This window comes from Balaenoptera physalus (assembly GCF_965194825.1).
Source record: "Balaenoptera physalus genome assembly, chromosome: X".
Lineage (NCBI taxonomy): Eukaryota > Metazoa > Chordata > Mammalia > Artiodactyla > Balaenopteridae > Balaenoptera > Balaenoptera physalus.
This window is the reverse complement of record NC_138903.1, coordinates 85845448-85858273: the sequence shown is the minus strand read 5'-3', so window position 1 is coordinate 85858273 and position 12826 is coordinate 85845448. Positions and strand designations below refer to the sequence as shown.

General features: G+C 33.9%; 1 protein-coding gene across 7 annotated transcripts in view; it reads right to left on the bottom strand.

Moving 5' to 3' along the window:
• Positions 1-12826, bottom strand: part of DIAPH2 (diaphanous related formin 2) — an 865471-nt gene that overhangs the window by 593999 nt on the left and 258646 nt on the right. For all 7 annotated transcript variants that reach the window (XM_082447366.1, XM_082447367.1, XM_082447365.1 and 4 more), the window contains 3 exons: positions 9139-9257; positions 7142-7258; positions 4296-4414 (listed from right to left, as the gene is read on the bottom strand). In XM_082447366.1, the coding sequence (XP_082303492.1) occupies positions 4296-4414; positions 7142-7258; positions 9139-9257 (355 nt within the window). The remainder of the gene's footprint in view (positions 1-4295; positions 4415-7141; positions 7259-9138; positions 9258-12826) is intronic.

Genomic DNA, 12826 nt, shown 5'->3' with positions numbered 1-12826 from the left:
AGTGAATTCTATAAAACATTTAGAGAAGAGCTAACACCTATCCTTCTCAAACGCTTCCAAAATATAGCAGAGGGAGGAACACTCCCAAACTCATTCTACGAGGCCACCATCACCCTGATACCGAAGCCAGACAAAGATGTCACAAAGAAAGAAAACTACAGGCCAATATCACTGATGAACACAGATGCAATAATCCTCAACAAAGTACTAGCAAACAGAATCCAACGGCACGTTAAAAGGATCATACACCATGATCAAGTGGGGTTTCTTCCAGGAATGCAATGATTCTTCAATATACACAAATCATTCAACGTGATACATCATATTAACAAACTGGATAAAAAGCATATGATAATCTCAACAGATGAAGAAAAAGCTTTTGAGAAGATTCAACACCCATTTATGATAAAAACTCTCCTGAAAGTAGGCATAAAGGGAACCTACTTCAACATAATAAAGGCCATATATGACAAATTCACAGCTAACATCATTCTCAATGGTGAAAAACTGAAACCATTTCCTCTAAGATCAGGAACAAGACAAGGTTGCCCACACTCACCGCTATTATTCAACACAGTTTTGGAAGTTTTAGCCACAGCAACCAGAGAAGAAAAAGAAGTAAAAGGAATCCAAATTGGAAAAGAAGGAGTAAAACTGTCACTGTTTGCAAGTGACATGATACTATACATAGAGAATCCAAAAGATGCTACCAGAAAACTACTAGAGCTAATCAATGAATTTGGTACAGTAGCAGGATACAAAATTAATGCACAGAAATCTCTTGCTTTCCTATACACTAATGATGAAAAATCTGAAAGAGAAATTAAGCAAACACTCCCATTTACCACTGCAACAAAAAGAATAACATACTTAGGAATAAACCTACCTAAGGAGACAAAAGACCTGTAGGCAGAAAACTATAAGACACTGATGAAAGAAATTAAAGAGAATACAAACAGATGGAGAGATACACCATGATCTTGGATTGGAAGAGTCAACATTGTGAAAATGACTATACTACCCAAAGCATTCCAGCGATTCAATGCAATCCCTATCAAACTACCAATGGCATTTTTCACAGAACTAGAACAAAAAATTTCACAATTTTTATGAAAACACAAAAGCTACAGTAATCAAGGCAGTATGATATTGGCACAAAAAGAGAAATATAGCTCAATGGAACAGGATAGAAAGCCCAGAGATAAACCCACGCACATATGATCACCTTATCGTTGATAAAGGAGGCAAGAACATACAATGGAGAAAAGACAGACTCTTCAATAAGTGGTGCTGGGAAAACTGGACAGCTACATGTAAAAGAATGATACTAGAACACTCCCTAACACCATACACAAAAATAAACTCAAAATGGATTAAAGACCTAAATGTAAGGCCAGACACTATAAGACTCTTAGAGGAAAACATAGGCAGAACACTCTATGACATAAATCACAGTAAGACCCTTTTTGACCCACCTCCTAGAGAAATGGAAATATAAACAAATGGGACCTAATCAAACGTAAAAGCTTTTGCACAGCAAAGGAAACCATAAAGACCACAAGACAACCCTCAGAATGGGAGAAAATATTTGCAAACGAAGCAACTGACAAAGGATTAATCTCCAAAATATACAAGCAGCTCATGCAGCTCAATATCAAAAAAACAAACAACCAAATCCAAAAATGGGCAGAAGACCTAAATCGACATTTCTCCAAAGAAGATATACAGATTGCCAACAAACAGATGAAAGGATGCTCAACATCAATAATCATTAGAGAAATGCAAATCAAAACTACAATGAGGTATCACCTCACAGCAGTCAGAATGGCCATCATCAAGAAATCTACAAATAATAAACGCTGGACAGGGTGTGGAGAAAAGGGAACCCTCTTGCACTGTTGGTGGGAATGTAAACTGATACAGCCACTATGGACAACAGTATGGAGGTTCCTTAAAAAACAAAAAATAAAACTACCATATGACCCAGTAATCCCACTACTGGGCATATGCCCTGAGAAAACAATAATTCAAAAAGAGTCATGTACCACAATGTTCACTGCAGCACTATTTACAATAGCCAGGACATGGAAGCAACCTAAGTGTCCATCGACAGATGAATGGATAAAGAAGATGTGGCACATATATACAATGGGATATTACTCAGCCATAAAAAGAAACGAAATTGAGTTATTTGTAGTGAGGTGGATGGACCTAGAGTTTGTCATACAGAGTGAAGTAAGTCAGAAAGTGAAAAATAAATACTGTATGCTAACACATATATAGGGAATCTAAAAAAAAAAAAAAAAATGGTCATGAAGAACCTAGGGGCAAGATGGGAATAAAGACGCAGACCTACTAGAGAATGGACTTGAGGACACGGGGAGGGGGAAGGGTAAGCTGGGACAATGTGAGAGAGTGGCATGGACATATATACACTACCATATGTAAAATAGATAGCTAGTGGGAAGCAGCCGCACAGTACAGGGAGATCAGCTCAGTGCTTTGTGACCACCTAAAGGGGTGGGATAGGGAGGGTGGGAGGGAGACACAAGAGGGAGGAGATATGGGGATATATGTATACATATAGCTGATTCACTTTGTTATACAGCAGAAGCTAACACAACATTGTAAAGTAATTACACTCCAATAAAAATGTTTAAAAAAATAAAAATTTCAATGGGAAGGCGTTGAAGAAATTTAGGTCAGGATATGATCTGATTTATAAAAAAAAGTACTAGACTCACAGTAGCGTATGTGCACCAACTATGGTCCACAATAGATTTTAAGCCAATACAAGTATTTGGAAACAGTCCCTTATAACTCTCTCAACAAATATGAAATAAGCTACTGAGTTTATTAAGCTCAGGGAAAAATATTCAGTGAGGCCAACATTCACATTAATTGCAGGGGCAGGGTACATTGGCACAAGTTTTCTGAAAAGCATTTGGCCTTTCAAAGTTCACACCCTCAGAGGAATCAATCCTAAGGAAATACTGAGAAAAAGCCAAATATTTATATAAAGAATGTTCACAGTAAATTCATTTATAATTATAAAAACCTGAAAACAATCTGTATGTACAATAAGAAAGGACTGGTCAAGATGATTATGACAGTCTATAAAATGGAATATTATATAGACATTCAAAGTCACATTTTGAAGGTTAATATTGAAAAATTCTAATAATATAATGCTCCATGAAAAATCAGCATATAGATATATAGACGAGGAATAGAGGAGGGTGGGAGATAGAGTGAGAGCAAGAGAGAGAGAGAGAGAGAGAGAGATGAAGATGGAGATGAAGATGGAGATCACAAGACGTACTGAGCTGAACAGTGAGTAATGGTGAAATGTACTGAGCTTGAAAAGTGTAATTGGTGGTTTATTTTGTCACTTACATAAGTCTCCAGATTGCCTATGATAAGTGAGCATTAGTTTCACAATCAGATGAGAATAATACATGATAAATAACAAGGAATTCATCTTTGAATATTACTGTGAGTCTTCCCTGGGCTATGGAGTGAAGAATAACATATAATTGGTATTCAACAGCTGTTGTTTCCTACCTTTAAAGACAAAGACAAATGAGTTCATGCTTGAATTGTAGCAATAGTGATTTCGATTAGGTATAAATAAAACTGCTTAACTATAAGGTCATATGGCATAGTATATTTCACAAGAGAGGTTTCACATCATCCATCAGAGATTGTTCCAGAAAGTGTAGCTAGCTACCAGTCTCAGATAATATAAGGTCATTTCCACACAATCCAAGTAGATGAACATGATCACCTCAAATTCTTTCCCAGCTCTAAGCTCTATGAAAATATAAAGCGATCTACTTTAATAGAATTAAAAGGTCTTAAGTTACTGAAACCAACCTGTATTTCCTTTCTCAGACCTGAACACTAATAACATAGCATTACTAATTAGCCCCTGTTGTTCACGTGATTTCTACAAAACCACAAATGTACCAGCATAAATTGAATCAATGGATTTCAGAGTCATGTTTCTAAAAAGCAAGGCATTCACCCCTAATGTAATGTTTTTGGTGCGGCATTGACTTTAAACTGAATTCAAGAGTGTTGAAACTTAACAAATAGATTAGTATTTCCAATCACAGAGGCAGAACTCTCGTGATCATCATAACTAATAATTATAGCAAATGAGTACCCACAGACACAATGACTTACCAGATATTAATAGAGGAAGTTTAGTGAGAGAGCTACACTTAAAAAGCATCTATTAGACAGAAGAGAGTAAAATACAATCAAATGACATTGAGGGTTATATCACATACCTATCAGATGAGTGAAATCAATGTCTAATCTTTGTCTGTACTTGAAATCTGGGTCCATACCACTGCAGTGCAGCACTATCTGTGAAACACATTCCTCAACTATTTTGTAATACTGTGGCCTGCAAAAGAGAAGAAGTAATCTTGAATACCTTTTCTACCTATACAAATCAATTTTCTTAAGAAGTGATTCTGCATGATAAAGAAAACGAGGTCATTTTCTAGCAGGCTAAAAAACCCTTTTCTAGCCATTACACTCACTCAGGAGGAATATGCCTAAGCTTAAAGATGGGCTGGATGTTATAGTGCAAAACCCATTGTAATATAATCAACTGTGAACACTTAGTGACTTAATACTCTAGTTTGCAGGGATTCATGCTTGTGTTCAAAGATACTTATCAACCTTATCTACTTACTTAAGCTATTGTTACTGAAGTTAATAAAAACAAGTGACTCTTTAGTTCTACATCTATGGATACAGAAATGGTTCTAGGCCTCTCCAAGTTCTAAATTTCAATAAGGAATGAGTACCTTGGCATTACATGGCAAACAATGTATTGAATTTACTGCCACACTTTTACTCAAGATAGCTATAACAGCTTTTACAAAACTGGACTCAGCCACTTATGTTACAGACTACTCCAAAGATCTATTTATACACATATTTTAAAAGATCCATTTTATAGACGCACACACACTAAATATGCATGGCGATAGCTTCAATTTGTTCAAAGTGTCAAAGGTTTTGAAACATTTCCTAATTCTGTAATCTATCAAGGTAATTCTGGCCTTAAAAATGACCACTTACATACTTCAAAAATTTTAAAAAGGCATTTTTTGCATTAAAATTCGGGGAAAATTTAGTATTTGTCAGCAGCTAATAAATTCAACAGAGAAAAATCAGAAAGAAATACTACTATGGACAAACTATGACATAAACATCCCTAAAATTAGTGTGCTGATAACTAGCCAACCTACTAAAAGTTTGCAAATAAAGCCAAACATATTCTAATTGCTCTTATATGTCTTTTGTCATGGGGCTGATCTCAAGGATAAGAATAAATAGTAATATGTATTACACATCTGAGGCTTTTTCAAGTCATCATCAGGTCTAGGGTAAACAATATTGGATTATAATCAATCTAGTCAATGACTCTGGGTAAACAGGGAAAACACAATGGTTCTCTTTCAGGACAAATTAATTATCCATAAGTAGAATAAAAGTGCTAGTCGCACATCTACCTCACATGGATGTTCTCAGGATGAAAAGGATGTCATGTTAGAACAACTTCTCGTTTATTCAAAGTTACTGAGAAATGGATGGTTTCACACAAATTATTTCCCCAGGTAACTGTGTACCCATGGGCACAGTACCCCTTTAGTTGCCAGCACTTATTTGAGAAAGCAACAATCATTTTGGTTGGATTACTATCTTTCCTGCTTAAAAAAAAACAGCATATTTTAAACATTGTTCTATGTCTCTGTAACATCATGATGCCCATCAGTTATTGCAACTGGCCTGAACTATAAGAGAACTATAATAGTTCTCTATGGACTTTAGAATTGTCATTTTTGTTGTGACTGTACCCGGCCCCATGGTAGCCTTCCTTTGCCCTTTAATCAAGCAAGGTTTGAGAAATCAGAGAACCTAGGTTGCTAGAATTTCATGCATATTAGAGTATGAAGAACAACTAAGAGTCTCTTAAACAGTTAAATATAAGATCATGGTCACCAACTTACGGATAATTTCAGTCATTCAGAAACCCTTCTCTAATTTTCTGGTTTTCAGATATATTACCAGAACTACACTCTGAAATTTCTGACTTTATGGATTATTATTATATTCGTTTATTTAGAAGAATTACATTGCTGTGTATAAAGCTGAAATATTAGTATTATTATTTTCTTAGATAAGATCACACCTATTTCTAGATAAATACTATACAAGAGGAATAACAATAGTCTTATTAAAATATACAAGGACTTAAAATGCTTACTAAAGAGCAAATGTTATCATTGCTGTTTTTATTATTATTAAACTTCTGAAGGAGGGCTTCCTTCAGCTACCAGGTTCAAAAAAATATCCACATCCACACACCCTGTGCACACTAAAATTAAAGCACTTTTACCACATTACAATATAGTGATACTATCTCTATATTCTATTGTTCCTACCACCACATTATATAAATTCATGGGAAGTGTGGCAGATACTGCTAGATGCCCTATGATGCCCACTCTTCTCTTTTTCCTTTACTATTTGAACTTTATGTTTACCTGTGTATATTGCTTGCCAGAATAATATTTCCCATTTCCTTTCACTTACTGCTTCATAAAATCATCTCAGAACTTAGTGGTTCAAAACAATAACATAATCTTATTATCCCTCACATTTTTGTGGGTAAGAAATTCAGGAGGAGCCAATCAAGTCCGTTGGCTCAGATCTTACACATGGCTTCAGCCAGCTAGAGAGAGACCTAGAAGAATAGGTGGACTGAACATAAAAAAAAAAAAAAAAAAAAAAAAAGTACGAGGACTTAAAAGTTCTACCATAGACTCTTCAGAGCTTACTCTGTGCCACAAAAAAAATTCATCATAGGGTCAGTAAAATCTGTTGGGTTCATTGCTACTGAAATGGCATACCTCATTTTTATAAGTATATTCTTCTGTCCCAATTAAAAATAGATTTTGACACCTTTTTAAAAATGTTATCTAGAGTCGTCAAACTCTTATACTCCATGAATATATATATATATATGCATATACTGTCTAGACCCCACTACATTGTTAATTTTCCTTTAATATCCAATTCAAATTATACAAATTGTACTCTCATAACAGCCTCTTACCTGATATAATAATCATTTCTGATGAGCAAAAAATGTTGTAGAATGGATAATAAGTAATTTTCAGCAGCAGTGTCCTTCAACATATTATACAGAAGATGGTACACTTCATTCATATCAGTGGAAAGTAAGTAAAGGAAAAAAATCAAAGATTCTTGATAACAGTTTCATTCATAACAAAAGCAGCTTCAGTTTTGAAAACACTGATATATCATTTTGTTTGCATTACTGTTTCTAAACCTTCAACTCCACGTTCCAGTATTTAAAACATTTCCAAAACGAAATTTAATCTATGGATCACTTTAACCTTTTAACAAGTGAAAGAGACTTAGAGTATTTCCAAGACCATTTAACCATTAAACGCTTAAATGATCAGCTGTTCATTATATTTTAAAATTCCAGCTTATAGTTGGTACCTTTGGAACAGCAATGCCATTAATGAAAATGTTTTTTTCTTGACCTTCCTGTGGTTGTGATGGGAACCTATATTATGCATGCAAGCCAATACTCCTGTCTTTTCACTGCCCACATAAGATAGTAAGGCAAATAAGCATTGTGTGGGCTGCTAAAAGTTCATAAAAACCAGTTTTATTTTATACAGATGAAATACTTACTACATATGAAATCATTACTGTTTGCATTCATTTGTATGTCATTATTTGATAAGGAACTTGAAACATATTTTTCTTAGGATATAAAAAGAGTGGTAGAAGTTTAAATGCTTTTAGTAAACTAGAAAACAGATTTAAAAACTGGATTCACTTTTATAAGAAAAGCGAGGACCTAGAAAAATCGATGTAAAAGAAAAGGAGAAGAGGAGATGTAATTCAGCATCTTAAAAATAACCTGAAATGTCAACGTTTTCTCTGAAATAGAATTAAGTATGTGATGGATTACTTCTTAGACCCCATGTAAGAGTGTTGTGTTAAAGTCTCATAAGGTCCTCTCGATGGCTGCGGAATAGATCCAAAAATAGCTTTCTGATGAAGAGAAATTTATATAAAGCAAGATATTTATTAATTGATATAAAAAGCATTTAATATTATAGAGACCACTGTAGACTAGAGTCACTGATGAAGGATAAGAAATTACTAGAAATTATCTCTCATAATAACAAAATTGTTATTCATTGCACTTATCCAGTACCATGTGTAAGATGCTTTGATAGGAACATTGGAGGAAGAAGTTGAAACACTTGTGCCCTCCATCTCATAGGCACAAAGAAGTGTATATAAATAAGGCAGATGCAAGCAAAGTACTGTAGAGTGAGAAGGAAGATGGAAGAAGACGTTATAGAGAAAAACTCCAGCTCAAAGGTCATTTTGGTTCCGAAGTATTTCCCAATTTCCCCAGAACCCATAGGTAAGAAATTTAATGGGTGTGAAACAAATGGCCAGCAATGCTATGACAACCATCTTTTAGATCTAAAATCATTTTGTATAAAATCATTGCCATAGGAAGATTATATGCTAGTTGTGTTTGACTCAAATGCTTCTACTCTACCATCCTTGTTAAAGTCAGACCCTATCACATCTAAACTTTTTTTCCCCCCGCTAAGGAACCAAAATATTTGGATTGAGAATAAGACATCTATTTGAATTGAATGATATCTCTAAATCACTGGAGTACCATTTAATAAACTGAAAAAGTATATTACCTATAGTCACATATGAACTCACTGAACTTTTCCCAAAAAAAATCCTTATCCATGAGGAATACTGCCTTAGGCTCTTGTCTATTCAAGACCACTGAGCAGAGTATACCTATAATGCAGCAAGCCATTGTGCGGATTTCAATACAGTCTATGTAAATCATCAGGACAGTCTGACAATTCTTCAACATGAATCTCAAGGACAGCATCATCGTGAAGTTCTAATATAAATAAATGGATATAAATTGGGCTAGCAGACAAGAATTCTAATAATGGTTCACAAAATCACCCACAAATCCCTTTTTCACAGTACATGCAAAATGATTTCTGTGGTTCGTCAAAAGGATATTCCATTTCTGCTCGAATGTCATTGAGACGGTGTGATAATTCAGTTAGATCGTCCTCTTTGTTCTCATCAAATACTTTCAACTGAATATCAAGCTCGTCATTCTCTTTTTCTTTCAGATCCTAATATATAAACAGAAAACTTAACAGACGAATAACAGTTTGACAACACCATACTTTGGCAATAAAGGCCTGACACTATTATTCATCTACATACACAGAAGCAATTTCAAGTACTGACCCAGGCACTTGGTTTCCTGAAAGAAAGTAAATGTACTCTGTTTTTCTATTTTAAAATGAAAGAACCTCATTGCATTCACAGCATTTCTTTTCATGCTCCAGATTTTGACAATTCACATTAAAAAATTAACAATCACTTTCGCAATGGAAAAAAACTAATTGCTACAAACCCAAATTAAATGCTGTCGCTTTGACTAAACACACTAATCAAAGATCGCAAAAGAACTCATGCAGTTAGAACATTCACATATGCCTCTGGCAAAAAATGCGAATATAGATCAATTGTATTAATGAAGAACAAATGCAAGGATATATTCAAGCACAACAGTCCCAAGTATGGCGTGGAAAGTTGTAAAACAAATTTATTTTAAATGACATTTTGTGATTTTAAAGCAAAAAGGCGTCAGGACTTTTTAATCAAGATGCACAACTAGCCTCCTCCCCCACCTTTTATTTTTGCTTAGCCGAATCACAAAATACCAACTTGGGCATCAAAGACCTGTTTTTGTAATACATTATAAGCACATGCATTACAAACCTCTGATAATTTTCAAAATCATAGTATAAACAAAATCTTTGGAAGCATGCCACACTAGAGATTGTTGGGCTTAATATATATCACCTGGAATATCTTTTAATATGTGTCCATTAAGTTGCCGCTTTCAAAACCCAAATCGATAATCACAACCGTGGATGCTCAAGGGTGATACCGAAAGAGGGACTAGGATGTTCAGAGCTGAGCTTGAACTCTAAAAGGAAATGCAAGCACGGTGTACTTCAAATTAGGTCGATAAAACAAACTCGGATCCATTTTTTTGTTTCTATTTTTATTCAATAGGACGATTTTAAATGGAGATGCAACAGCTATTACTGAAGCCAAACACAAATTTATGCAATTTCTAGGTGTTCTTTTTCTAACATTCACATACATAATAATTTACCTACAGAGCATATGAAAATATTAATATGTTTCTATATAATTGCATATAAAATACATAACAAATACATGTATTTAAACTTAGTTTCCTCTTGAGTAATAATTTGTTTTAGGTCTAACTTTCCACTTTGAAGGGGAATGAAGAAATTTATTGGAATGTAAAGTTATCTAACATTGGTGAGTTATATTATCAGGTGATTTCTGAACTCTATTCAGAAAAGAGCAGGAGCCAGACACACCCAATATGCTGGTCATTGCAGAAAAAACCTTTAATACATTTTATAATATGGAATTTTTCCTTATTCTTACGTCACAAGATATTCTTTCTTAGATGTTCACTATCAGACTTTAACACATTCAAATATGTTTGAAAAATAGAAAAAACAAGTTAATTAAATACTGTCATTTAATCAGCATCAGAACTTTACAAAACATGGACTCAACCTTCATGATTAAAATATTTTCAGTGAAAATAACTGGTTAAATGTTTATTTCAGTTTTTAACTAGGACAACACATTATTTATATAATATATATGGTATGTGAACATGTACAGCACAATATAAAAATATAGATATGTATAAATGAAATATCTCATAGTGTTCATTAATAATGCTCCATTAAAATATATATGCATATCTACATACACACACATATATAAAAAATTTCCTTTCATTCAAATGTCAAACCTTGAAAGGTATATTCAAAAATTCTTGATAAAATAAACATTTAATGAATTAATAAAAGTTTCATATAGCACAAATGTGACAGATACCCCATTGAAAAAAGGGAAATGCATCACTGAATTTATATTTTAAATGAAGAATGGCATAAAATTACTGAATTACACTACTAATAATTACGTGAAATACTGTAAATATGTTTCAGTTATTTTTTAAACAGATTTGCTGTACAGATAACGGAATATTTTCAGCAGATTCTCTAAAACATATAATTAAGTCTCTATAATATGGTGTACTTCAAAGGAAATCAAAGTCCATTACCAGTACATGACTGATTACCAGTCAAGCAATCAAAATTGAGTCTTCAAAAGAGTAAGAAAGGGTTTGTCGGTCTTTTAAAAGAGGTTAAGAATGCCTGCTGCCTACAGACACAATTTCTTACTATCTTGTTCCTTCACATATCTGACTTATCTAATATTTTCTTAATTTATTTAACTAACTAAAAGGCAGATGGAGAAAACTTCACAAGAAATCAATGTAAGTTAACTACAGAGAAAATACTATTTTAAAAATCACTATATAGTGTTTAATAACTCATTTGTCCCAAATTACTAAAGCAAATTTATAAAAAGTAAATTTTCCATGTAAGTGAAATATAAACTCTCTTTAAACGTCATAATTTATCTATAGAGACAGGGCAAATTTTGAAAATAAATTTCTACAGAATGTAATTAAAATAACTGTCCTTGTCTTGAGGATTCTAATAATTATATGAAACAAAAGTTTCACTCTACTACAATGATGGTCTCAGGGATTACTGAAATACTAAGAACTATTAAGAACTATTCTTCCCCAACACCTAATGATTCCACATAGGTATAATTTTTGATCCATGTACCAACAATTTATATTAGCCCTAGCCACGTCTAATTTGCTGCTTTGAATATGATATATTCCAGAAAATTAGGAAGCTCCTCCTGTTAGAACAGTGTATAAAATAAGAGTAAATAGGATAAAAGCCAGGATATTAAAGACTCATCTATGAATATATTATTAGGCTTCCATGCATGTGTAAAAGATGTTTGATATTACTATAAATTCTAGTGGTTGAAATGTAAATATTTAGTAAATTAGATAGCTAGACAGCAGTTGACATGTTAGGTACATCTACTATACATTAAAGCATGACCATTCTGACTTTTGCTCCAAATTGTGATAATAAAACTACAAGGACAACAGCAACAGTAGTGAAATGTATGGTATTAAGGGAAGGACCTCTAATCTCAGGGTCTATCTGCCTAGATTCTGATTCTCATATTGTATATCAGAAATACCTGGGGAGGATTATTTTCTTTCAAACCAAACATCTCTGCCCTACCCCCAATAAGATTTTGATAGACTCTCTTTAGGGGGCCATGCCCAACTTCTTGAGAACCAGAGCCCTATTTAGCTATATTTCACTCCAGTGTCACAGGAAGAAAAAGAAATTGAGAATCCTTGTAGGTTCTATTCCAAAACTTTAAGAGGCAGAAACATGACACTTCTCACTTTCCTCTTGCTGAAGGATCCCTGAAATCTAAGAATCAGGGCATACTGAAGAGATGTGATAGTTAAAGAAAAATCTAACTGGAAGCATAAGTTAAGAGGTACAGGGTACCGCAAGAGGCTTTATATACAGCTATAGGGCCAATGCGAAAGTGTAGCTAAGAAACACTGATGCAAAATCTTAGCTGTCAATATAACCAAAGGAAAAATACCATGAGACCACTGAACCCAGCAGAAATGAGCACACCCTGGCAAACGTGCAAAAGGTAAGGACAAGAGCTACTGTGC